At 44.8% G+C, this 26,666-nt stretch overlaps 3 protein-coding genes across 4 annotated transcripts; 2 read left to right on the top strand and 1 right to left on the bottom strand.

The window, feature by feature from the left end:
- Positions 1–566: 566 nt before the first annotated feature.
- On the bottom strand, positions 567–5,692 carry ZC2HC1C (zinc finger C2HC-type containing 1C). The gene is made up of 2 exons (XM_048059794.2): positions 4,326–5,692; positions 567–3,658 (listed from the first exon to the last, which is right to left on the bottom strand). The coding sequence occupies exons 1-2, from the start codon at positions 5,577–5,579 to the stop codon at positions 3,392–3,394; spliced, it is 1,521 nt and encodes a 506-aa protein (XP_047915751.2). The 5' UTR covers positions 5,580–5,692; the 3' UTR covers positions 567–3,391.
- A 50-nt stretch (positions 5,693–5,742) lies between these two features.
- ACYP1 (acylphosphatase 1) lies at positions 5,743–6,911 on the top strand. Its single transcript, XM_048059797.2, has 2 exons — positions 5,743–5,900; positions 6,252–6,911. The coding sequence occupies exons 1-2, from the start codon at positions 5,817–5,819 to the stop codon at positions 6,465–6,467; spliced, it is 300 nt and encodes a 99-aa protein (XP_047915754.1). The 5' UTR covers positions 5,743–5,816; the 3' UTR covers positions 6,468–6,911.
- Positions 6,912–7,241: 330 nt separating this feature from the next.
- Positions 7,242–26,639, top strand: MLH3 (mutL homolog 3). Of its 2 annotated transcripts, XM_066998110.1 has the most exons (12): positions 7,242–11,086; positions 14,258–14,356; positions 15,028–15,098; positions 16,000–16,104; positions 17,931–18,003; positions 18,635–18,706; positions 19,757–19,865; positions 22,857–23,016; positions 24,283–24,306; positions 24,500–24,578; positions 25,529–25,680; positions 26,294–26,639. In XM_066998110.1, the coding sequence occupies exons 1-12, from the start codon at positions 7,798–7,800 to the stop codon at positions 26,378–26,380; spliced, it is 4,320 nt and encodes a 1,439-aa protein (XP_066854211.1). In that variant the 5' UTR covers positions 7,242–7,797; the 3' UTR covers positions 26,381–26,639. The 2 variants fall into 2 exon arrangements, with proteins under 2 accessions (XP_066854211.1, XP_047915747.2); XM_048059790.2 differs by lacking the exon at positions 14,258–14,356 and having other exon boundaries at positions 7,243–11,086.
- The last annotated feature ends 27 nt before the right edge of the window (positions 26,640–26,666 follow it).

The following is a 26,666-nucleotide window of genomic DNA, read 5'->3' as shown; positions in this document are numbered from 1 at the left end:
TGTGGTTTTTCAGCAGTCTCAGTGCCAAGTGGGAAATGAGTAACAGGAAGAGAGGCTCACAGGGAAGAAGCACCTGTTTCTCTTGAACGGCTTCTACTGAGCATTGCGGTCTGCGAAGGTGAGAACCTGCCTGACACCTGCTCAGCAAACTGCACGCTGTGTTTAACGTCTGGCTCTGGCTTTTTACCAGGGTTTTGAGTAAATTGTGAAATGCCTTAAGAGGGTTTTTAGTAAATTGAGAGGCAGAGCTGCTTTAGAGACTCGGGCACTGGAGAGAATCAGAAAGTGAAAATGCAGCACGTCTCTGAGGGGGATCGTACAGCAGCAGCAGAGGAAACTGAGCCAGCTTGAATAAAATATCCCGAGTGGTATCTGAGTTAATCTACAGTTTCAACCCCAGCATTAGCTGCTTGCCTGTCACGTAAGGGAAGTCTGCAACAGATGGATTTATTTTAACAGTATCCAAAGCCATGTTGTATGTACCTACCTCAGTGACCATGTGCATTCTGCCGACTTAAAATCCGCTAAACAGTCAAAAAACAGTGCAAGGGAAATGGAGTCAATAGTACAAGACAGGTAGTAGTACTGAATTTCTTAACTACTCTTTAATTCAGTTAAATTTTTCATTAATTCAATAAAGCGGGCATAAATCTTCAAGTTTTTCCCTTTCCTGCCTCTTTCCTTGTCACCTCCTGCTATCCTGTATTACCCTGTGTTAACAAGGTTTGAAATTAAGGCATTGGTTTCGCTTTTCTGTTCAGTTTGGATACAGTGACTTCTTTTCCCTTGTTTTCCGTCTCTCCTCTCTGGGTTTGTACGTTCTTACCCATACCTGGCTGACAGTGCGGCACTGACCCTTTCTGGGACCTTCGTGTTTTTCTAGGGTGTGCCACGGGATTGGGATCTCTGCCCACATATCTATAGGGCAGAAGCACTCCAACTTCTTTCAGGAATCTGGTCCACCCACTGCAGGCTGGAGTGTTTCTTCGTGTTCAGCTTTTCACTAATCCAGTTCAATCTGGTTGCTTTTTAGCTTTTTTTTTTTTTTTGACTCCTGTGAGCTGGCACTGCGTTACTGAGGGACTTGCAAAAGGAGCTGCTGGATTTTTTTTGTTGTTCTTTGTTTGCTTCCTGTTGCAACTTTCTCATACAAAGTAGTCATTCTTACTTTGAGAACAAAAAGCACTCTGTGACCGTTTAAAACAACTTTTTACACAACAGAACTAGTCTAATATTAGAACTAGTCCAAAAATCAGAAGCTGGAAAAATAACTGACTTAGAAATGGGCAGCAACCGTTGCCAGCTTAGAGCAGATGCATCTCTGTGAGGGTCTATAGGACATCTATCTCCCCAGAAAAGATCCTTTAATAGTGTGTGACAAACTAAGACATTCAGCATAAACCCAAAACCACCAGGAACTATCCTGTACCTCAAGAAGAAAGCAAGAGAAGGGGCATACTTTTGTCCTAATTCCCTACTATTGCAACAACCAAGGTGAAAACGAGCAGACGAGTTGAGGAAAGGTGAAAGCCCTGCGTGCTGGAGGTCCCTGCCGCCTCTGCCTGCAGGAAATCTCCATCTTTTTCAATGTTAAATCGAATTGTTGATTTAGCTCTGAACATTAGTGCAACAGCTAACAAGTGTTCTGATGTGAAATTCTTCCGTGTACTGCGTGGTTGTTTTATTTTACCTGAATTTTTAGCCGTAGCTGTTGTTAAACGTTTTGGATGGGAAACAATCAGAGGCCACGTTAGGAATTGGGTGGAGGTGGCTGTGAAAAGGAAATTCCTTCTCAGCTCCTGAAAGTGATGCACTGAGGCGTGGAGCTGTTGCTGATCTGCTGTTTGTACTTTTTGCCACAAGCCCAGAGAGAGGCACAAATGCTCTGTATCACGGTTCTTCTTTTCTAGCTGATGCAGCACAGTCCCGTCCGAGATCTTCCCCAAGTCTTGTGAAACAGTGTAGGTTCCTTGCCCTCGCTCCAGTCTATTTGGAAGGATTTTCCATGACCTCACTCCTCTCCTGGTTGGAAACCTCACTTCCAGACTAAGCTTGTTCATCGCCTATTTTTGATCTCGTGTGGCGCTATTCTTTGTTTCTTCTTCTGCCCTTTCCCCTTTCTGAGCCCATTATTGTACGTGGTAAGCAAGCACTTTGGGATGAGCGTTCTGCGGCCTGAAGGGCCTGGCTGGCTCTGAGCGCTCTGAACGCACGTGAATCAGCACACGGGCTTGGGCAGTAAGTGCCTGCTCCTGCTGGCTTGTCTACCCCCAGGAATTCCTCAGCCTGAGGTTTACGTGCTGAGGAAGCATTTAATGGTATCCCCACCTCCTTCCTGGTGGTCCTGCTTCAAATAACGTCATCAGTCTACCTCCAACTGATAGTGGTGGTGTGCTACTGCTGGTAAGGAATAGTCCCCGGATTGGCACTAGCATTTCAGAAATAAAAATCTGAACGAAATAAAAATCTAAATAAAATTCTTGGGCTTGAGCAGAACAAGAATGCAGTAAGCCCACCTCCATAACTTTCATTATTCAACTGCCCAGGGCTGCACCAAATGGGACAGAGCACGAGAAATGGCCAACAAGCGGCTTTGGATCCTGTTGTCTAACAGACGAGGGCGGTAAAATGCAGCAGTCTGTAGGCTGCTTTCAAGCTGCTCACATAGCCCCCTCTCCTCCCTCAGCAGGACTTTTCCAAAGGCTCTGTCTAAATACCAGCTAGTATTGAATGTAGAGTGTGTTCTGTGGCCAAAAATAAGCAACTCCTCGCACCCCTGTCTCTGGTAGGTAATTGCAATGGAAACAGCGTGGCAGCCAGAACCCGTGTCACTGTTGGCACGCTCAGCGGCGATTAGCTGCACCTACAGAGCACCGAAATGAAAGGCAGATGCTCTCTTTGGCCCGGCTGTTTGTCTCATCCACTGCACTTCTTGCTTTTGTGGAAGGAAAATAACAGTGTGCAGACAGTGATACGCTAAAGGAGAGCAGCTATTTTCATGTCAGACACCGCTATTTTCAAGTAAGGAAAGAGCCAAGCCTCTGTAGCCTACATGAAAAGAAAATGTGAAGAACAGACCCTTTCTGATGGCTGGCTTGCACCTTGTTGCTGTCCTGGGATAGCTCGTAGCAACACCCTTTCTTCTCTGCAGTGACATCCTTACACCTACACTGTCTTCTTGCTGAGGCACTGGATGGGGGGCGCAGGCCCTCAGCGGGGCACCACAAGTGGCACAACCCAGCACAGGTCAAAGTACAGAAACTTTAATATTCTGCTTCTGTGTCCTGAGCCGTTTGCTGGCTGTAAATAACAGCTCACCGCTCGCAGCTGGCGTTGGGAACAGGAGCGAGCGTGCAGGGAACTGCAGCAGCAGGCACAGCTGGCTGCTGCCTCAGCAGCGTCTCCTCTGCGGCGGGGACGGGGGCCTGCTCTTGATGGTTTTGCATTTGGGAACGTGTCTCTCGGCTACCTGGGGCGCAAAGCGGCGTCTGCAGTAGGGGCAGGCCACGTAGTCTGGATTTTCAATGGGGGGCAGCGGCGGCACGTCGGACGCCTTCCCGCCCTTGGAGAGCACCTGCTGCACCTGCCGGGCCTGGCGCAGGGTCTGGATGAAGACCTCGTGCTTCTGCCGCCAGTTGTTCCTCCTGGGTGGCTTATTCTGCAGAAGGGAAACGCAGTCAGAGCAGCTGGTGCTGTCAGCCTCTGTTCTCAGCCTCCCTCTCAGGGTCCAACGTGGGTCACCTCTCCCTGAGCACTCCGTGTTGGTTAAATTGTTGATCCCACAAAGGGGATCACAAGGACCGGCACCAAGGAGGGTTTGAGGGACTCACTGATGGAGATGGCAGTACTTGGAGAGGGGGTGGATACAACCAGAAAAGCAAGCAGGGGGACCAAGAAAGCGAAGAGAGATGCTGTAGGTGCTCGGCAGGAGCAGAGCTGCGTGTTTCCCCTCCCCTCACTTTAACAGTCCATTTTATTACCCATTTTTTCAGTCTGTTCCCTGCGGTCCCCCCAGTGTCACAGACCCACTCTGCCCTGACACGAGCATCCTGACTACAGCAAGGAATGAGTCTTCTCCTGGAGTACACCCACAACACATTACAAAGACATGTCAGCTAGGACTGACCCCCAAAAAACATCAATTTCATTTTAAATTGATCCAGCTACCCATTTGGCAAGTGCCTTTTGGGGGCAATAGCTGCACTGCGTCCCCCAGCCCTGTGTACACGTGAAGATGCCCCCGTCCCTGTCAGAACTAGATCTCAGGGCAGGAGGAACGTGAGCAGTACATGTGGGCTGAGGGAGGCAAAGGGACCGCACGTTACCTGAGGCCTCTCTGAGCTCTTCCACTGCTGATACTCCTCCAGCTCCGTGCCCCTAGCTCTGGCCTTGCTGGAGTCAAACACCTTCCTCTTGGAGCCTTGGCTCTTGCTGCAGATACTCGTGTGCTTCTTGAGCCTGCTGCAGAGAAACTTGCGTCCGCAGAAGCTGCATTGCCCAAGCTCCCCCTGCTCCGCAGCGCTGGCAGCCTGCACATACAGCACCTCTGCAGGCAGGTGCTCACCGTAATCACGGTCTGGGAGGGTGGAGGGAGGAGGGCTGTGCTTTGAGGCCAGCTCTGAAAAGGAGGCTAAGCCCTCCACGGGTACACGGTCTCGAATTTTGTTGTTGCTGGCCACCAGTCGTTCCTTCTTGAGCTTCCCCATCGCCAGCTCTTGGGGATGGAGCGTGGTGCTGGGCCTGGGGACAGTGACCTCTGCAGACTGCACCCCACTGCAGTCCCCATCACCCGTCCTGGCTGTAACTCGTACAGTTTTCTCTTCAGAGTGCCTCACAGCCTTCCGCACATGAGTCCTCTCCACATTTCTGGCTCTTCTCTCCTCTGCCTCCATGAGCTCCTTCTCTCGTTGGATCCTCCTGAGCTCCTCTTTCGTTCTCCTCAGCTTCTCTCTGAGGAGGGCCTCCTTCTTTCGGATTTCCTCCTCCAGGCTCTGTCCGTCTGCCTCCAGCCTCAGGATGTAAGCCAGCTCCCTCCTGTGCAGATGGGAGGCCGGCTGCTTAGGCTCTGCTGTCCAAGCAGGGAGCACGGCAGCTGGCTGAGACCTCCCTGCCGGAGCCTTCCCTTTGCTCTTCGAGCCAGCCCTACCGTTTGGCAATTCCTCCATGCACGGGGAGCCGCTGGGCTGTCCCGCGTTGGCTGCTGGCACACTCGCAGCGCTGAGGTGCAGGAGCGGTTTCAGAGGGTACGAGCGGTCCACTCCTTCCTTCCGCCTGGCTGCGGATTTAGGGGGCAGCGCCTTGGCCTGGCCGGTCACACGCCTGCCCTGCGGCCCCGCCGAGGAGAAGCCCCCGTGCCTGGAGCCGTGCTGGCTGCCCTCCGCCGACACGCGGTACGAGCAGCTCCGGCCCTTTGGGGCAGGGAGATCCCTCAGGCCCCGTGCCGGATCCCCGCAGCCGCTCCCCGGCTGCTCCAGCCGGGGCTGGGGGACCTGGGGACCGCACCGCTCTGTCACGGGGAGCTGAGCGGCTGCCGCCGCAGCGCCCGCGCGGGGAAGCGAGGCCACCTGCAGCTGGGCCATGCAGCGCCCCGGGGCCGGGGGCTCCCGTCCCGAGCCCCCCTGAGGCGGCGGCGGCGGCGGCGGGGCTGTGACAGGGCCGGGGGGCGCTGACAGGGCCGGGCCCGGCCCCGCCGCGCGCGCTGTTGGCGGCCGTTGCCTGGAGACGGCGCGCGAGGGGCCGCTCTGGCCGCTGGAGGACCTCGCCTCTATGGTCGGGGGGCGGGGCGGTGAGTGACGCGGCTCCCGGCGGCGGCCGCCATGTCGGGCAGCGAGGGGCTGCTGTCGGTGGACTACGAGGTGTCCGGCAGGGTGCAGGGCGTCTTCTTCCGAAAGTACACCCAGGTGCGGGGCGGGGCGGGGCGGGGCGGGGCTGCTGTCCTGTAGAGCCGGCCCTCGGGGGCGTTAGCTGCGAAATGGGCGCTGGGGGGGTGCCAGGGAGCCTTGTAGAGGCTCTGCAGAGGCTGGCAAGCCCTCCGGGATCACCTGCTCCAACCACCCCTGCCCCCAGCGTCACCGTGTCCCTCAGCACCACGTCCGGCCTTTCCTTGGACGCCCCCAGGGACAGCGACTCCCCCACCTCCCTGGGCAACCCGCTCCAACACCCTCCCAATGTCATTAATTACACCTAGCTCATTACTGCCAGCTCTCTCGCAGCCCAGCGCGATCTCATCCTGCTCTGCATTTTCTTCCCAGGGCGAGGCCAAGAGGCTCGGGCTCGTCGGCTGGGTCCAGAACACGAGCCATGGCACCGTGCAGGGGCAGGTGCAGGGCCCGGCCGACCGCGTGCGGGAGCTGCAGGAGTGGCTGCGGAAGACGGGGAGCCCCCAGTCCCGCATCAGCCACGCCGAGTTCAGCAACGAGAAGCAGATCGCGGCCCTGGAGCACGCGGACTTCAGGATCGTGAAGTAACTTCGCCCGGAAAGCGGCGACGCCTGGAGCACGAGCCGCCCGTGCAGAACATGCCCTCCTCCCTGCTCGTCCAGTCAGCTGATGTTCAACTCTAGAGAACTTTATTTTGTTACATGTCTAATTTATTGGTTTGTTGTACTGTTAGCGTGACTAAACCACTCACCGAATGTTGGCAGGCAACGAGCTGTTGTATCTCTATTGAAGGGGCTGTGTAGCAGCACGGCCTGTTGCTCTGAATGCGTGCGCAGAGTGAGTTTTGAGTTGTTGTATGTGTATGAAATGCAGAATTTGTGTAACATTGTGCTCACGTGAAGGAAGTCACAGAGCCAGTTTGATTGCTAAAAGCGCTGCTTTTGTGACCGAAACGTCTCAGAAACAACTTATTTTGTGCGTTATCTGCCAAGAAGTTTATTTTCTATTTAGAATAAAAGTGCTTGCAGCTTGCTTGTGTCCAGCGTGCCGTGGCAGCCCGGGACTTGTCACCTTGCAGCCTTTGTGCCCCGTCGGGCCCCCCCCCCCCGCGCCCTTCCCGTCCCCCTCAGGCCTGCGCAGGGACGGCCGCAAACTACACCCCCCATCATGCCCTGCCGCCGGCGCAAGGCCTGCCGGGAGCTGTAGTCCCGGCGCGGCGAGCCCCTGCGAGCCTTCGCCTCGCTGCCGCGCATGCGCCTCCGGCTCCCTGCCGGGGTCCCTCAGCGCCGCCCTCCCGCGGGGCGCCCCGCGGCCGTTGGGCTCGCGCCGCGGCCGTTGGGGGGGGGGGGGGGGGGGGCTCGCGCCGAGCCTCGGGCGGGCGGCTGAGGGGGCAGCGCCGGGACCGGGGCTCGACAGGGACAGGGACAGCACCGGGGCAGGGGCAGGGGCAGGGGCAGGGGCTGGAGCAGGGTCTGGGGCAGGGACCAGCGGGGAGGCGCTGCCCGGCCCCGGGGGTGGAGGGAGCAGCGAGGGGAGGGCGGCCCCGGGCTGCTCCCGGGCGGTGCTGTGCGTGTGCGGTACTGACGGAAGCAGGAGGCCTGTGGGTTCGGCCTCCCCGGGCCGGGTTTCCCTCTAGTTGCGTTGGATTTGGGGAGCAAGTGCGTTGTTAGGGGCGCACGCTCCGGTTCTGGCCGTCTGCCTTGAAGGCACCGGCTGACCTGTAGTCCAAGCCTGAGCGGGGTGGTAATCACAGAAAAAAAACTACACAGGAGAAAAACAGGCACATTATAAGGGTGAGTGCAGCACAGCTATCAGGCCTTTAATCCTTTAATTATACCTTCTTCCTCCCCCGCCCCCAGGTAACTGAAAGGACATGGCGGTGTGATCTCCCCGAGTTCCTCATCCACCCGGCTTTGACATGATCAAGCATCTGGGCGAAGATGTGCGCGCCAGGCTGCGCTCCGGAGTGACCATCACCTCGCTGGGGCAGTGCGTCGAGGAGCTTGTCCTCAACAGCATCGATGCCAAAGCAACGTGTGTAGCTGTCAGGGTGGATTTGGAAGCTTTTAAGATCCAGGTGGTGGACAATGGCTCCGGGATGGGGAGAGATGATTTGCATAAAATGGGAAAGCGATATTTCACTAGTAAGTGCAGCTCAGTGGCAGACCTGGAAAACCTGATGTACTATGGCTTTAGAGGGGAGGCTCTGGCAAGCATAGCTAACGTGGCCAGCGTCGTGGAAGTTTCATCAAAGACGAGCAGGACAGCAAAAACCTTTGTGAAACTGTTTCACAACGGGCATGCGCTGGAAGTCTGTGAAGCTGAGCTGAGCAGACCAAGTGGCGGAACGACAGTGACCGTGTGCAATCTGTTCCATCAGCTACCGGTGAGGAGGAGGTGCATGGATCCTGTGCTGGAATTTGAGAGAGTGAGACAGAAAGTAGAGGCAATTTCACTGATGCATCCCTCTGTTTCACTTTCTTTAAGAAATGATGTTTCTTGTGCCATGGTGCTTCAGCTCCCTAAGACGAGAGACGTTTACTCTCGTTTTTGTCAAATCTATGGGCTGGGCAGATCACAGAAGTTAAGAGAAGTGAGTCATAAGTCTGGAGGATTTGAGATAAGTGGTTATATCAGTTCTGAAGGACATTACAACAAGAACATGCAGTTCTTGTATGTGAATAGGAGGCTTGTTTTAAAGACAAGACTACACAAACTAATTGATTTTTTATTAAGAAAACAAAGTGTCATTTGCAAAGCAAAAAGTGGCCCTGCAAACAGACAGGCTTGCTCAAGTCCTGGTCGCCATCGTAGTGGCCCAGAGCTGTACGGGATCTTTATTCTCAATGTGTCCTGTGCGTACAGTGACTACGATGTGTGTCTGGAACCTGCAAAAACTCTGATTGAGTTCCAGAACTGGGATGCACTTCTAGCTTGTGTAGAGGAAGGAGTGAAAATGTTTTTGAAGCGAGAACATTTATTTATTGAACCATGTAGCGAGGACATCAGAGAATTTAACGAAGATAATGACTTTTGTTTGTATAATGCTCCAGTTCCGAAGCCCTCGCTTTCTGAGAAGAGCATCCAAGAAAACTTTAAGAAAGCATGTGATGAAATTTTGGATTCCTATGAAATATGTAAGTTGCAATCAAAAGATGTCAAAAGAAAATCCACGATGGGGAAAACATCTTCAAATGCTACAGAGCCAAATAAAAATCCACAGGAAATTGAAGTTTCCTCAAATCAAAGGACTGACAAACCAACTGATCCGTGTAGGAACAGTAAAGCAGAGATTCCGCTGCCCAGCAGAGATGACACAGCTTCTAATTTCACTATATCAGATATCTCAGAACAGGAGCCAAAAGACGCTAATTGTTCCCAAACAGTGCCTGATGCTCACCTCAGATCTTCAGAAAATCTCCATTCCTGTTTCACTGAAGGGGCCAGATCAGCAAAAATAAAAATAGACAGTCGTCGTGACCTGCAGCGTTGTGCAGACAACTACGTAAAAGATGTGGGAAAGCAAGACAGAGTAGTGCAGAAAAGCAACACGGTCCGTAACTCGAATACTGATATTATTCGGTGGCTGTCTGAGAGAAAAGACCCTACTGATACAGCAACAGAGTCTGAAACTGTCTCTGGAAGTTCATTGATAAGGCTGTCTAATGCAGGAAAAGGAGACAGGGAAACAACTGAAGTGGTGGATGATGCCGGAAGGGGAGCTGCTAGTTCAGTACCCAAAAAAATGAGTTCTGTAGGCCTCAAAACACATGTTGTGCAAAACGAACCCTCACGTGGGCGTGAACAAACAGAGACAAGTCTTGCGTTAAACATGCACAGTAGACCTGGCGCTGTCACTGCCAAGCACACGTTTAGGCACAAAGTGAGTTTTCCCACTCCAGCTTTAAATGCTAAGGATATTTCCAGTAATACAAATAAAGAATACGCACCTCTCTGCAGCAGAGAAGTATGCATGGCTGATGGAAGCAAGCAGTCAGAGAACAAAAGTTTGTCAAATCAGGTGGCCGAGGGGACAGCCGTGCCCACTGCTGCCAGTAAAAGACATTATGAAACATCTGATGTTACAGAATTGCCACTGGCAACATCTTTAGGTAATCCTCACAATAAAGCTACAAAAAGTCCTAGAAAACAAATAGCTGAGCCAAGACCGCAGCCCTGTAAGAAGCTGAGCCTATCCACACAGCTGGGCTCACTAGAAAAGTTCAGGAGATATTACGGGAGAGTCAAGTGTATGCTGCCAACGCCGTTAGCAGAGCAGAGCAAATCTGGTGTCCCCATTTTTAATTCACAAGCTAACCGTGACTTTTCCAAGAAGCAGAATGATGGCCACGGTGGCTTGAGTATTTGTGAGACTCCGACTTTGGAACGCACGGATTCTAATAATAACAGCCAGCCTGTGAGATCTTTGGATGAGACTTTAGTCTGCAGTGGAGAAGTTTCACCAGACAAACGGGCCGTTTGTCAGAGCCCTTTGACATTGTCTGATTACTCAGAGGTTAGTAAAACAAACATAAGTAGTAGAAGATCTCCAGGATCATTATCATCCAAACTGTCCAGAATGAGAAGTGACCACAAAGAAGTAAAACAACTTGGTGAGCAATTCCAAACAGATTCCAGTGGAAAAGATAGCCACTCTTTTGTTCTTGAATCTTCAAATAATGATGGTTTGTATAACGCACGGCAAATGTGTAAATCAGCAGTGGAAAACGTGAGGGGTTGCAGCATTTCTAAGGGGGATGCTTGCCAGCCATCAGACGATACGAGAGCAGAACCCGCGAAGCACACTGTCAGCTCATCACCACTCAGCAGCACTGAAGGGGAATACGCAGTCTCTGCAAGCAGTGTTTTACCGTTACCAGCAAAAAAAGATTATCCTAATGTGATCTGTGAAGATAAAAGCGTGTTAGCTGAACACTCAAATCAAAACCTGAAAGATACCGAGGTTCCCTGTGTAACCTTCCCAAGTAACTTGGCGTTCTCTGCAGACAACACAAGTAGAGGCGACCCCAGAGATGATTTGCATTGTTCTGACTGGCTGCAAGATTTTGATGCTTCATCGGGTAAGACGATATACATCAATACAGCAACTGGACTGAGCACCTACAGCACTCCTCCTGCTGAAGGATTTCAGGCTGCCTGCGTTAAAGATATAACGACAATGGCTGTGAATGTTGTCTCAGAGAATGGTAAGAGGGTGCGTTGGGGTAAAAACAGAACGAGAAAAACAATTTGTGTTCTGCTAGGTGCATAAAATACTTTGCTGGTAGCACTTGGCAATCAATATTGAAATACCCACTGTGTTAGGTGTAATAGCTGTATGGAAAACAGAAGAGTGTTGGAGACTGTGGAGACAGAAAAACATTAACATTCAAGATGTCAAAAAAGTAATTTTAAATAAAACAGTAGAAAGAAGTGGTAACACCTTGTCAATTAACAGGCAGCTGCCTAGTTTTCGCTGGGCATCGTGGCATTTACTGTGATCCCAATTATATATAATCGCTGTTGTTTATAAAGCAAGACCTACTTCAAAATAAGTGTACCAGAAATATATTGTGGTTTTTTTTTAACATTTTGTCCTAAATGGTTCCAAGAATGTGTTGTTACTGTGAGCCCCATATTAAACCACAAAAACGACCCTTTTTTCAACCTGCCTGCAAAATTAAAAACAACCCTTGAAGAATGAACAAAAATCTAACATTTCATTGAGAATGCTTAGTCTGTTCCACGGATGTTGGAAGGCTGTTCCTTCACGCTTTGTGTTGCAGGAGATGTTGTACAGCATTGTTGGCAGTTTGATGGTGGAGCTTTTCTTGAAGTTACAGGGCGCTGCATTGTATTGTTTTGTCAGTGGTGGAACATTTACAAGTCCTCATTGATCTCGCTGTTGGTCTTGGCTTTCTGTGTCCTCCGTATCTGGCTTGGTAGAATAATGTCTTTGATAATTTTCCCTTCCATTAATAGATCTATTCAAAATTGTTCTTCATTCTGTCTATAGACAGAAATATTTTGACCAAAGATGCAGCCATTCCACTTGAAGGCTATATTTTCTTCTATGTAATTTGTTTTGAAAAAGTAGCTTGGCCTCGTTTCCAGTAGTTCTGTGAAATATTTGGCTAATCAATTGTGATAGCCTCTGTTTTGTTCCCCTTTTTGTCTCTTACTTCCTCATCACCAGTCATAGAAAATTTGGTGCAATAGATGTTTCAGGTGTTGTTTCCTTTTAAGGATAATAATTGATGCCAATAGTTCTTAATATTTATTGTATTCCATTAAAGCAGATTTATTACAAGGGGAAGAACATCTGTGTTTTCACTAGGTAAAACTAATTGGAAGTGCAAATGTACGTTCCCTGACTAACACTTTCTTTTAATTTCTGTGGTTTACCAATTTCCGCTGCCCCCAGAGCTGTTTGGTAGCGAGCCAAAGCACGGAGTCGTGGAGCTTGATCTTCTATCCAAAATGTTTGTATAGTGCATTCCTGATCGTGTTCACTTGCTATGGATACTTTCATTTTGCTTTTTAGAATAGTGTCAGTAACCCCCGGTGCTGACTTAGAATTTCAAGGCCAGGTGACTTACTAAGATGAGTGTCTTGCACACAAGTTCAGGGAAATTACACTGGGTGGTGGCAGGTGGAAAGAGGTAAGAATAATCCGTGTCCTCTTACGGATATCCTCCACAGCCATCACACCAGTGGCTGGCTGCCATCTTGTCTCGTCACATCCCATCTACTCCATGTGCTCGACAGAAATGCTGGATTTCCCCAGTTAGACTTAGGGGTCTTTGTTCAGATTAAGCTGGCCATTCCAGGAAAATTTATCAAGCTTTGTTTCATTATCAAATGGCTTTCTGAATAATCTGATGCTGCGCGTTTGTACTAGGTTAATATTCTTTGTATTAGGTTGACATCCCAGTTCAGCTTGGTCTTTGTTGTCAGCTATATCTGCATTTTTTGTTACTTTTATTACATTATTGATCGATATGTCCTGGCACCAATATATTTTAATAAGCTAATTGGGGCAAGTGAAAATCAGTATTCTAGTGTGCTAATTGTATATGGTTTGCATGTCTGAAGTAGATGAGTTCTCCTCAGCACCTTTTCTGATGTAACCCATCAGAAGAATCATATTAATAATATCCTTGCCAGCTCTGAATTCTCACTGGCTGTTGGGCAAGACAATCCTTTGTGAGCTGTGTACGTCCTGCTCAGGGTTTTCCGGCAACAAGAAGCAGGGAAATGACCCGTTGTTTGTTACATGTGTAAACACTGGGCTCCTGTTCACAGAAATGACAGATGCTCCTGTGAACTCGAGGGGTAACACCTTTCCATGGCAATAGCTATAAGAGTTCTACCAATGTCTAAAAGAGATGGAATTCCTCATTTTGTCCCGGTTTACCGGAAATCACAGCAGGCCATCTTGCCCTCTGTTCAGTAAGAATCAGTGACTAGGTGTTGGGGCACTTGGACGCCGAGTTACCTTCCTGTGTGGGACTGCCGGTTTGGATTCTTGAAAGGATTCTCAGTCCCCAGGGCAGAACCATCCCCGGGCTTTCCTGGGCTAACGCCAGCAGTCAGGAGTCTATGAGCTGGCCGTAGGATCTCACAGAGCTTTTTCATACCGAGCTTATCAGCACACAGCTGGTTTTCTTTGGCTTTATCACTGCCACTTTTCCTGCATGCACACCCGTAATTTCTTAGTAGAAAGGAACTTTATTAATTCGTTATTATTTCACAAAGAATAGAAGGCTGAATTGTACCAAAGGAAGGGTGAAATGTTTACCGCTGTGCTGGAAATCAGAGCCACTTTTCTTAATAATCTTGATAACAGTGCAGGTTTATAATATCAATAAATCATTTCTGGGTGGGTAGGAACATGTTAGGCTAACTCTGATATCTCATGCGGTCTCACCAGCTTGTAGTTTGTAGTCTTACAAGTTGCTGATAACTGCACCAAGTATTGATGGGACTGGTGATGGGCTGACAGTTTGCCATTCCTGAAAGTCGAGAGTGTTTTGATATCTGAAAGATTTTACCATATGCCCTCTCCTTCCTGTAACACTTCTGATTGCACTAATTCTGGAAGTAATTCTTATGTGATTAAAGCAGCAGCCAATTTTTAAGAAGGGCAGGCTTGCAGAAGCCACAGTAATATTTTAAATAAATTTCCACATGCAAGTGTGTCTGATAAGTCTCAGTATTTTACATATACGCTGCTATTTCACAATGTTGGATGGCAAAATCTGTGAAACACTCTAATTTGCCTGAGCTAAGCACACACTCATTTATAAGAATATAATAAGCTTTTTGTAGTTTTGCATGTTGATGAATCTGCAGCAGTAAATTTATGTTCTGTTTAGGGGTTCAGTGCAGGTGCCATCCCTTTAGAAGTGAGATTGTGCTACCCTTCCTTCCTAGACCTCGAAAAGAGAAGACCCTAGCAAGCCAGGATCGGAGAGGTAGGGCCAGCTTTCCAGGACACAGTGTTCTGTTGTAAAAACAAATCAAAGAATTCTCCCAGATGTCCCAACAGGAACCCAGAATTACTCAAGGTCTGTTAACAATGGGACTGTGTGAGTCATCTCGGATCTAGAACTGGAAAAAAAATTCTTTTAGGGTTGAAGGCAGGTTAGGGGGTACTTATTTACAGGATGAAATACCCAGTTCTTTGTTGAATTATGTCAGAAGTTTAAAGAATAATTACCTAGCCCCTTCTTTGTACTCATTCCAACCTTGGAATGTGAAAAATAGCTTCAATCCTCACTATTTTTTTCTTTTTTTTTTTTTTTTGTGATGGAAAGGGTGAAATCACCTTTTTGGTATGTGGCTTTGTCCAGGGGCAGTGGGTAGCTAAGCAGGTGCCTTTTTTTTTTTTTTTTTTAAATTTTCCTTGCCACTTCAAGGGCCTGTTGAATTGTGCTGCAGCATGCTCAGGAGACAGCAAGCTGCACAGGGACCTTTCTAGTTAAAGCAGACAATAGAGAAGCCCATTTCTCACGTTCCATTATTTATCTGTACGTTCTCCCCCTTTTTTGAAGGAGAAAAAATATAATAATACTTGTGTGAGGTAGAGGTACCCAATGTACCTTCTATTGATGGCTGATGGCAGTCCGTGTATGTTCTTTCCCAGACGCTGAAGGCGAGTCTCTCCAGTCATTGCTTTCAGAATGGGATAATCCTGTTTTTGTTCGCTGCCCAGAGGTAAGCATTATCTTGCATCTCATGCTAAAACAGGAATCATTTTAACCTTCTGTTACTTTCTGACATGGGGACCAAAATTGCAAATATATTGCAACCGTTGTGTATAATTTATTCAGTGATATATTAGACTACAGACCTTGCAATTATATTTTTTTATAGCTGGTTTATATGTAAGTCATTTTTGTGCATATATTCAGACTTTGAATAAATATCAGGCTAATCTTTTGCTTTTCAAAAGCAAAACATTCTTGTAGGCTGTCTTTCCCTCTACAGAAATGTTCATCTTAAAATAAAAAGTTTTCAGGTGGCAAAATTGTATTTTACTGCAGTTGTTTGCGTAGCCTGGCAGGGCTCTAGCATGTGAGAGGGAGACAATGTTTGAGCTTTTATACAGACTTCTTTTGTTGTCGTGATGTAGCATTATCTTTAATCATCATGTTATTTGTGTGTGTGTGTGTAAACATGCGTATGTAACCACTTCCACCTGCAAACAATGGAGATGGAGTAGCAAACCACCTGCTGGTGAGTTTCTGCAGAGGAATGTCTGTTTGTGTGTTTGTTACAGTGAGGTACTCTGAGTCATCTCAGGGTAGTTCATCTCATCTACTGACAGCTTGCGTCGGCTGATTGTTAGCTTCAGGTTTTCTGGTAGGTAATTGCAAGTAACTGAATGCCTTGAAGTTAGCAGGTAATAGCCAGATGGGAAAGTATATGGGGGTAGTAGCAGAGGGATTGCCAGATGGTATCTTCAGCTAGTGCTGTTCTTATGTAGAAAGCTTGGTTTGTCAAACTACAGAGAGAGCAACCTCCAGAATGTTCTTTCCTAAATCTGATATTTTTTTTCTTATTCTCCACGGGCTGCATGATACTATAAACTCTCCACGTAATTCTCTTTTTACAGATTGCTGTGGATGTGACCAGCGGTCAGGCAGAGAATCTGGCTGTGAAAATTCACAATATCTTGTATCCCTATCGTTTCACCAAAGACATGGTCCATTCGATGCAGGTACAATATCATCTATTTCTAGTTTTCATGCCAAAATTCCCATTCAGCAAGTGGGGTTTTCTGAAGTTTCTGCCTTGTAGCAGAGAGGTCTCCAGGGAAATAGATCATATCCTTAATTTTCACAAGCACAAACAGAAATTTCGGTTGGTGTGCAGTACTATCAGACATGTATGTCATGTGAGATCTTAGTATCTTCTAATGGATAATCAGCTATCTGCAAAGCAACTAAAAGTCCTTGACTGTATGGTTAAATCAAACCAAGAGGCAGCCTTGTTGCCACTGCTTTGAAACACTGCTAACTAAATGATCATTCAACAGGCAGGTTTTTACATTCGTTGAAGATATTTGCTAGTTTGTATTCCCCTGAAATCTGTGTCCTACATGTTCTATATTTATTGACCTTAGAAATTTAATTCTTCAGCACAGTGGTTTCAAAAGCAAATCCCAGATTTCCTGGAAAGACTTGAAATTTCCTTTTAAGATTTATAGCTGCTCTGAGAAGTGATTCTTCAAAATGGCATCATGGCATGAAGCTGAACTATTTTAATGCTTTTTTATTGAATGTTTTGGTCGTTAACTTAAAAGCTGACGTAAACGTATGGCTGCAGCTTACATTGTTTGACAGTTTGCCTGGATAAAAATGTCAAAGTGAATTCTCTCCGTGTGTTACTTATTAATGACTAAAGGCTTGTAAGCCAAATTAGCATTATTCTCATGTGATCAGGTTGCTGACTTTGAGACTGCAGATTCTGACGGATGGGACATGGTAATGTTAAGCTCCGGGGTGGAGAAGAACGTAAATGATTCTCACTTATGTTGTGTGTACAAGAATAACATGGGTAAATAAACTTATTACAGGAAACGGGTTATGTTTCAAAAAGACCAGAGAAGAAAGCTGTAAAGCAGAAGAATCATTAATGTCCTGTATCCCTTCAAAGAAACAGGATCATCTATTCATTTTTACCTAGGGCTGTACAGTGTGTGGATAGTGAGACAGTATTCCCAGTGAGCTCTGGCCATGTGACTGAGGGAGAAATTCTTCCCTAACCCTTTATCTGTTAATTTAAATATAAAAATTAGATACTCAAAGCATTGTGCATCACTGCGCAGTATTCCATCTCTAGCTTAGGTTGATTTATGATGCTTGAAGAGAAGGTGGAAGCAACTCTCAAAGGCAAGTTAGGCAAAAGAAAGAGGCAAAAAAAATGCTTCCTGGCTCCTACAGATGGTCAGCACAAGCTCTTAGACACAGCTCAGATTATAGAAGGTTGTTTATGCTTTTTTTTGGTGATGTCAGCAGATCAGATACTTAGAGATAGTAGAGATACGTAGAGTTCAGATACGTAGAGTTGCTGTGTACAGCTTCGATTCCCAAGGAGGCTTCTACACCACCGTTTAATCCATTCTGTAAATTTCCAGCCCCACCTTGCAGTTCTTGCCTTTACAACTGTCTTTGAAAAGACAGATCCAGAATTGTTTTCTTGGCTATTTTGCAACTTTCTTATAGTTCCAGACTAAACTGTTTCATGACCAATTTACGGTCATTTGACCAGCCAGTGTTATATTTTAGCCAATTAATTTCTGCCTTTTCCATATTTAGCCCCTCATTTTATTATAAAGAATAATTCTATATCTTCGCGGTTTCAGTTTTGCTAGCTCAAATTCCTTGAGCCTTTGAGATTAGAAAAGATGTGATTCCCACTCCCCTAATCATCGTAATACCTGTTCTGTGCGTTTGATCTATTTTGATTGTCATCTTCTTTTGTTTACCTTCATTTTAAAAATCATTTTACCACTGGGTAATGATTGTTCTGAGTATCTTACAGGTTCTTCAGCAAGTGGACAACAAATTTATTGCTTGTGTAATCAACACTAGGAATGAAATGGATAAAAAGGAAGGTAAGAGTAGTTATTAAGTTGAGTTAGGTTTCAAATGTAGTTATACTGCAGAGGGAACACAGTCCTGCTTGTCCTCTTGTCTTGGGATGATATTGTGAGTAGAGCAAAATGTTAGCCTTCACATGAAATTGCCTGGATCTTCTTACTCTTTATTTTGGATGTTGTTGAACGTTCCTACTGCCTTCAGATTAGTGTTATAAAAATAGATTATACTCAAATTACTAACGTCTTTCAGACTGTGTTCACATTGTCTGGACATATTCATTGCCACAGCCTGCTGAAGCTGTACAAAAAAGGCATTCAAAATCAGTAGTTTTTGTAATGTTTTTAAAGACTGTATTAAATAGAACAGTTTGTGGGTGACCTCAGCTCTCATTCTGAAGTTAGATGAAGACGTCAATAGACAAGATTTTTTGACTTAATCTAGCTACCCTTAATTTAAATGCTCCATTTGGATCACTGAATTTCAGTTCTGTAGTGACTTTGTTCTGCCTTCTCACTTCATTTTTGTAAAACTAGTGGGTACTTAACTTCTAAATGCGGCCTCTAGGGAGTGGTCATTCTTCTTTCCAGCCTGTGCAGTTGCTGGTACCAAGTTGCCTATTTCTAATCTATTGTGCTACATTTTTAGGTGGAAACCTCTTGGTTTTGGTGGACCAACATGCAGCACATGAACGGATCCGCTTGGAGCAGCTTATTGCAGGTGAGGATTCAGGTGGTTTTAGGAAAGGTAGTGCACAGGAAGGTGCAAACAAGAGCTATCTTAACGGGAAAGCTTGCTAACTAACTTGTCATAAGGATAAGTCTGGGATATATCGAACCAGTAGGATATTGATTTGTCATCTTGACCCTGATCCCTGTCAGAACGCAGCCATTCAGTATGGGTAGCATTCATAGCATTGGCAGCTGAAAATTGTTACAGCATTTCCAAAAACAGAAGGTATGCACCCTACCCACAGAACTATCAAACTAAAATAGTCCTGACATAATGAAAGAGCAGGAAGACTGATAGGAAAAACAATGAACAGGAAATAGAACAACATCAATAAGAGCATGTGGTTATGCTGTGAAGAATAAGACGTGGGGTGCAGAGTAAGGAGCACAGTTAATTTGGTTCCTTTTTAGCTGAATACCATGCTTAAAGCCTAACATTTCTTCACTCTGAAACTGGGGGGGATAATGGTCTTTTCTGTAAGCTCATTAGCCATTAGTTTCAGTATTAGAAAGCACAATAGCTATCCACCAAGTACTTAAAAATCATTGACCTTCTCTTTCACTGAGAAATACTATGCAGTTCCTGCAGAGAGGATTCCAGGAAATCTGCTCTCTTTGGTCAGGTACTGAAAAAAAGTTAGACTGAAGGGAGAGATGCTTAATGAATAGTATTTTAATGCCTTTTATGAGAGATTTTTCTGTGGAAAAAATGCTCTCTGTGAGTTGAACTAAATATATCAGTAGGGTTGTTGGGTTTTTTGTTTTGTTTTGATTTTTACTTTTTTTTTGTTTTTTTTGCTATTTAGGGTGACTCTTTTTTGGAAATGGTGGGAAAAAACAAAGTGGCATTAACCAACCCCTCCCCAGAGACTAGATGTCTGGTTTGTGACATTCCCAGTCCTCCACAAGTTTCAGGAGAAGGCATTCTGTGGTCATTTTTAAATCCAAACAGAGGATTACATGCCAAACCATAGGGTCGTTAAGGGTAATGCCTGCGTAAATATTCAAAGAGAGATACTTCCAAATGTTTCATTCACAGATTCCTATGAGAAGGAAGCTGCAGCATGTGGCAAGAAGAAATTACTGTCCTCCTCCATCTCTCCCCCTATGGAGATTGAAGTTACAGAAGAGCAAAGAAGAATTCTACGGTTAGTAATGGCCAGTCGCTCTAAACTTTGGGGGAAGGCTCTGCTGACCAGGAAGATCTCTCTATATAACTTAGGTCACCATCACAGCTGTTTGTCCTTGCCTGAGCAGAGACCAGTTGGGTATATCTGTTCTGTGGAAAATAAGTGTGCTTCTGGTGTGCCATCTCTATGCCACTGCAATACCCTCTGGTTTCCCTGGGAAGGTGAACCCTGGGGCATGAGCCAGGAGAGTACCACAGCAGTCTGCAGCAGATCCTCCTGGCTAGGGACCAGGACTTGGAAGTGCACGCTGCAGTGCAGTGCTCCCAGTGTAGACATAGGCACCGACTTAATAGGCACTGTTGGAGAGGAGGAGGATGTGCTATGGAAAGCTTGTGTTGTGAATCCTTCAAAAATGCATTCCTTAATCCTAGGTGCCTGCCAAGAGTAACTAATGAGCACTGTTTCCCAAATGTTTCAGAATGGTAGCCTGGTTGCTATTAGGATACTTAACTTTTGTACTGCAGGAGTTTAGGCTAAGATGCAAATGTTTTGTTGGACTACTATAGACCTACTGGACACTAATCGATCATTTTTGTTTCCCCCAAATATCCCTGACTGTCTCCTGCCACGTGCATTTGTATTTTTTCTCATGTTCTTTGTGTTCAAAGTTCTCTGTTAACTTCCACAGGTCTACCTCATTGCTATTTTCAGACATCCCCCCCCCCCTTTTTTTTGTGATGTCTGTGTCAAACTCGTCAGCATTTAAATCACTCCTTGTTAAGATTGCTGCCCTTTATAGGGATGCACTTGTTTGGTGTAAAGCCCTTTTTGTGTGTATTCTGATCATAATGGTATCACTGCTATGTCTGCTTGGTAACTCATGTGTGTTACGATGGCTAATACCAGAAATTCCAGAGGAAAGGGTAAAGCACTATTATTCACCACCTGCTGTATGGAAAAATGTGAGAATGTAACCGCTGCTGCTCGTAGTTCAACAATATTTGGATGCCTTTGTTGTTCCTATCTTTTAATGATATTCTTGCCAACATCACCATATTTTTAATGCCTCTTGTTCAACTTGGAATTATTTTTACACTCATCTATATCTTCCGTGTTTGACATACCTACTTTTGAGACTGGGTGGCCAAAACTGAATACAATATACCAAACGGCAGTATCCCACTGGTTTCAACAATAGCTTTACAATTGTTCCCATATCTTCTGTTTGTTATACATATACGGGTGCATATATACACCTGGTATTTTGTCTACTTTTTTTTTCGGCTACTGCTGCTTACACGAACTGCTTGTTTATTGAACTGTTGTGACAGTAAAACACTTTTTAATTTTTGCTGTTTAATGTAGAAACCAACAAAATATAAGCATAGATCAAATTATTCCTGGTACTTTGCATTAATTTGCCCTTATGAGCAGTAAATCCAGTTTTTCCATTTTTCACTTAACATTTTAATTCATCAGACTTGCATTTCTAGCCACTTTCAAAGGCTTTTTGAAGGCCCAAATAAATTCTCTGAGACACTGCTTTTCAACAACTATATCACAAGCATACTAAAAAAAAATCAGTAAGATAAAGTAAAACAGAGAGGCATGGTTTTCTTTTATGGAAGCTGGTTAAATTATTCAGCATATTGGAATGCCAGTTGTGATCTCCTATTGCCACATAAGATAATTGATTCAAGAAGCTTTCTGCTGATGGCATATACTGCTCTTGGCTTACTGGTGTTTTTTTGTGTTGCTCTTTAGTTTATCAGTATTTACAACCAGTCTGTGAGATTAACTGTACTAAAAGTTATTAATTAAAAGCACTATGGAAAATCTAAATGCTGATGTTGCTTGCAGAGTAAAGGTCAATGTATTGAAATATATCAACTTTCCTGAAAGATCTTTCTCTTCAGCTGTGCTTGCTGGTGGACTTCTGGTTCACCTGCAGTTTTGATTCTGTTATTTGTCTACTAATTGTTGCAGTAATGCATTGTTCTGCTTACTCTCTTGAACTTCCTTTTTTATTTAAAAAAAAAGGGGGGGGGGGTTCTGTTGACTCCACTAGCTCCGTGGATTCTGTCATTTCACCACGATGGACTTCTTGACTTTTTTTGCTCTCACTGTAGGCTTATACTTGGTCTCCTTGTCCTTGTTAGAATTACACAAGTCATCTCTGTGTGGAGCCTGGTAATTGCATTATTCTAATGATTGATTTCAGTAAGTTTGGAATAGCTTCTTTTTTGCTCAGAGAATCTCTTTTCTATAACTAACCTTCACCACCTTTATTTTAAGTGAATGTTCCCTGAGTGAATAAAAATATATATATATATTGTTATAATTTTTTTTACTATTGTTGATAATAATTGCTGGCTATTCCTTTTCTTCAATGACAAGTTTTCATCTGACTGCGAAGTCCAGTTTTTGTATGTGTTTTTCCATCCACAGGGTGACAAATGTCAGATTAACTAAAAGTTGTTCGTTCCTGGGCTCTCTTTGTTTATTAACAGGACGCAAGTTCTTTAAACCAGCGTAAATTTCTTGCAATATTTTTTCTGTTGTAAGCATTTGCTATTACATGTCAATTGAAATCAGTTTTTTAGGTTAGACTTAAAGCAGTCTTTATGATGTGCAATTCTTATATTTGAAGGGGGTATGTGCATGTTCCTATTTGTACGATGAGCTGGTAATTTTTGCTTGAACCAGACACCTGCTGCATCTTTAGAAAAGAAAGATTTATAAATTTAAATACAAAGTTCTCTGCATAATAAAAGAACTCTTAGATCTTTTAGCTGTGGAGCATGCAATATGTACAGTTGATTAGAGTGAAAAGCGTAGGTGAATGTAGAGTGGAAGGGCAAAATTAATTGGAATCTTGTGAGGTGTAGTTTTCAAGATTGGAAACTGTTGCAGGAAAGAAGAAAAAAAAGGCAGAAATATTTAGGCATGCTGTGGAGATGTAGCTGGTTCTGTCATATTTCTGTTGTTTTGCTTTATTTTTCTCCTCAGATGCTGCTACAAAAATTTGAAGGACCTGGGCCTTGAATTATCATTTCCTGAGACCAACAGCTCCTTGATTCTAGTCAAGAAAGTGCCGCTGTGTTTTATAGAAAGAGAGGCCAATGAATTACGACGGAAAAGACCACCTGTCACTGAAAGCATTGTGGAGGTTAGCTATGGATGTGGATCAGAGCAATTTGTGATACTGGCTTTCTGTGTTAATCACTGTTATGAGAGAGTTACAGCCAGTGTGGGTGCCATCTCTTTTAGTAGCTGAATAGTCCCATACTGAAGTCCCTGACCTTTAACAGCAATGATAGGAGTCTGATTCAGACTCGGAATAGTCAAAAAACTGAGAAAAATAGTAGGCAGTTCAGATATTTCATCAGTTTACTGCTCATCCTTCTTGAACGCTTGAAAGAACAGTGAAACAATTATTATTGCTGGTATGGAAATATTTGTTAGGATTTTCATGAAATCTCTGCATGGGCAGTTCAGCTTTCTAAAAGCTGCTGTTCCAGATGTTCTGCGGTTTGAAGAAAAAAAATGCTGAACTGATTGCTTGCAGTTTCTATTGTAAACAGTTGTCCACAATTGTCAGTGGAACAAGGACTCTCCTTAAAAATTGTTTCTGGAGTACCATATTCAGCCACTAGGCTGAGCCATTGTGAATCAGTCCAGTCTTGCCACTCATCTCTTGATATGAAAAGAAGGAAAAAAAAAGACAATTCATCTGATTGAATTCATTTTTCCAACCCTGCTAGAATCAGGTAGGAGTCAAAATGCTCTCTCCCAGTGTGCCAAGAGCCCTGAAAGTGGTGGCAGAGTGCTTTTTTTTGTATTATTTTTTTTTTGAATGGTAGCTGCAGATCATGTCTGTCCTTCACCAGCACTCTTTCTTAGCTGAAACTTCAAGATCTCATGAGTGTTTTGGCAGACCTATTGTGTGGTCCTTTTTATTTTAATTAGGCCTAGTAGCACCTATTCATGATTAAGAGTTCTCTATATCTTAGACATCAGAAATTAAATCCACATGGACTATTATTCAAAGAAGAAAGGGCAATAATTCAAAGTGAGCATGTATATATTATACTGAGGTATGAGAGTTCCATTATATCCATTTTGCAAGTATATTTATATATATTTTGTATATAGAGGGTCTATTATATAATATTCTATATATTAGAGTATGTTTCTACAGGAAACTGATGCAGAGAGAAACCAAGTGATTAGTGTCAAGGCTGACAAGATATTTGTGAGATGTCAGGACTTGTGCTGAGATCTTTCACACTGTGGTCAATGTACAAGCAACTGCATCATTTTTCCTGGGGAATATTGGCATTTATGCATTAAATTATACACAAACGTGGACAAAGCGGGTATGGGCAATGAAAGGGAGAAATAGCAACTCATCATTTTACCTTTTTCTTTCCAGGAGTTTATTCAAGAACAAGTGGAGGTGAGTAGCTGTCTGCTTCTAAAGTTGACTGGTATAATGCAAAGCTTATTGCACAAACCAGAGGGAATAAGCAATAAGCACCATAAGAGAGATGTGGACTTAGCTCGTTTTTAGCTCATTCTTGTTATAGTTCTCCTTTTCTTTTTTTTCGTATTAAGTGGAATGTAAGATGATGTTCCCTTACTACTTTTAGCTAGTGCAGACCACAGGACGAGCACGAGGGACACTGCCTCTGACGCTTCTGAAGGTGTTAGCTTCCCAAGCCTGTCATGGTAGGAGAACTGTACTTTTTCTTTTCTTGCATTCCTTCTTTATATTTATTTTTTTAACTTGTTTCTACACAGCATTCTCCCTGGGGCAGTAGTTTCAGAATGTTTGCAGGAATTCCAGGATTACAGTTTCATAGGGATGAGGAGATAATGGTCTCTTTGTGGACAGTACTGAGGGACAAACAACACTGCACTAGTTTATTTGTGTGGGCCTGAAGTACTTTCCAATCCACATGTGAAACACTGATAAAATAGTGTTTGATTCACTGAGACGCACTCATCCATGGGAGCTCTCAGCCAAGTAACAGTTCTTCCTTACAGGTACTTACTGCACTAGGTCTAGCCCCTTGTGGCAGTTTCTGTGTTATGTAAAGGATTAAGAAGATTATGCTGAAAGGGTAAACGTGAACCAAAAGCATCTATTTTCATGCTGTATCATTGTATTCTACAAATGGCAGACAGTATAGTCCAACTTCTTACATCTAAAAAAGTCCCATGGCTGAAAGGCAGGATGTTTATAGTCTTGCCAATCTGTGAAGGCTAAAGATTGCAGGCACCTCTGCTCTGACTCCTTAACGTTCTGCTTTGATTTCCTGTGGATGCCGCTAAGCGTCCCCTTGTGAGAAAGGACTTAGGAGCAGGGCTGGCATTTGGGTCTGGAAGTGATGCCTGTCAGTGGCAGACATATAAAGCTGATAAGGCCTATGGAACTGGTAGTAGCTGTCTTCTAGTTTTACTGCCTTTATGTGCATCTTCAGTCCTTAGGGAAAAAAAAAAAGCTCCTTTGCTTCTTGCAACATCATCTGAAAAGCCAAAAATCTAATAATCCTGCCATCTATCAGACTTGCGTGAGGTGAAACAGTTTAGGCTTTGGATAGCTGATCCTCATGCAGCAGCAGGAGGTGGTTTGAATTCTCTCAGGCAGCACATCCAAGAATTTTCTCTTATTCCAGGAGCTATTAAGTTCAACGACAGTTTGACTTTGGAGGAGAGCTGTCAGCTCATTGAAGCTTTGTCCTCTTGCCAGCTGCCCTTCCAGTGTGCTCACGGAAGGCCTTCCATGATGCCCCTTGCAGACATCGACCATCTACAGCAGGAAGTTCAGGTACTGTGTGGGGCACTGAAAGAAGGCAGCATGCCCTGGATTATGAGGCTTATCCTGTATGTGCGTGTTAGAACTAGAACAGAGCAGCACTGTCTGTATCTTACATGAACTTTCACAGAGCTGTTATCAGTAAAATAAAAAATGAGAAAATTAAACCTCTGTCCTGCAAACACTTTAGACTTTACCATATTCCATTTGAATGGTCACACCGACTTGAAGGAGGTTCACTAGTGGTTGAAGTTGAGCATAGATCTAAAGCAGTTGTGGTTTTTAAGTGTAAAAATTCTACACGTAAATTCTGATATTCTGCTAGTAGCAAACGTGCTAAAGATTAAACAAACACCTATTCTCCCAAAGTTTAAGACGCCATAAAAGGGGGAAAGAAGCAAAGAAATAGCAACATTTCTTTAAAGTTGGAAAAAAAAAAAACCAAACTCCTCTCCTATGAATACTACACTATATTAGGTTATTAAATTAGATTCTGTTGGAAGTCATGTGGGACTTTGAATTAGATATGACAAAAACTGGGAACGTCTGTATTAGGGCAAAGAGCATGGAGGCATTGAAGTTGATTTAGTTATGATTTAGTGCTTCTTCATACTTTTCCCTCCAGCCTAAACCTAATTTGGCTAGACTGCGGAAGATGGTTCGAGCATGGCACCTATTTGGGAGCAAAGACCCTAACCAAAACAAGTACTGACCTAGGAAGCAGAGAGCAGCCAGGAGAACACGGCAGAAGCCCAGCTCTGAAGCCTGGAGAAGCATCTTCAACATTAAGGAACTGTGTTGTAAACCTGGGTCACGTCACTGCTTGACTATCAAGGGCAAGTTGCAGCCACTCACAGTTACTGCAAGCACAGCAGGATTCTGCATAATAGAGAAGAGACTTTTAATTAATGGATTTTATAGTGCTTTGAAATTGAGGAGGTATTTATTAATAAAATTAACACTAAACTATTTCTGTGGGCTCCTGGCAGTGGTTGGAA

This window comes from Anser cygnoides, chromosome 5 (genome assembly GCF_040182565.1).
Source record: "Anser cygnoides isolate HZ-2024a breed goose chromosome 5, Taihu_goose_T2T_genome, whole genome shotgun sequence".
Lineage (NCBI taxonomy): Eukaryota > Metazoa > Chordata > Aves > Anseriformes > Anatidae > Anser > Anser cygnoides.
This window is presented reverse-complemented; position numbering and strand designations above follow the sequence as displayed.

Coding starts and splice junctions, on each gene's coding strand:
- ZC2HC1C (XM_048059794.2), bottom strand. CDS start 5,579: ATGGCCCAGCTGCAGGTGGCCTCGCTTCCCCGCGCGGGCGCTGCGGCG. Junction 3,659..4,325: donor AGAGCTCAGAGAGGCCTCAG/GTAACGTGCGGT, acceptor TCCCTTCTGCAG/AATAAGCCACCCAGGAGGAA.
- MLH3 (XM_066998110.1), top strand. CDS start 7,798: ATGATCAAGCATCTGGGCGAAGATGTGCGCGCCAGGCTGCGCTCCGGA. Junction 19,866..22,856: donor GAGCAAAGAAGAATTCTACG/GTTAGTAATGGC, acceptor TTTTCTCCTCAG/ATGCTGCTACAAAAATTTGA. Junction 24,307..24,499: donor TTATTCAAGAACAAGTGGAG/GTGAGTAGCTGT, acceptor TACTACTTTTAG/CTAGTGCAGACCACAGGACG.
- ACYP1 (XM_048059797.2), top strand. CDS start 5,817: ATGTCGGGCAGCGAGGGGCTGCTGTCGGTGGACTACGAGGTGTCCGGC. Junction 5,901..6,251: donor TCTTCCGAAAGTACACCCAG/GTGCGGGGCGGG, acceptor TTTTCTTCCCAG/GGCGAGGCCAAGAGGCTCGG.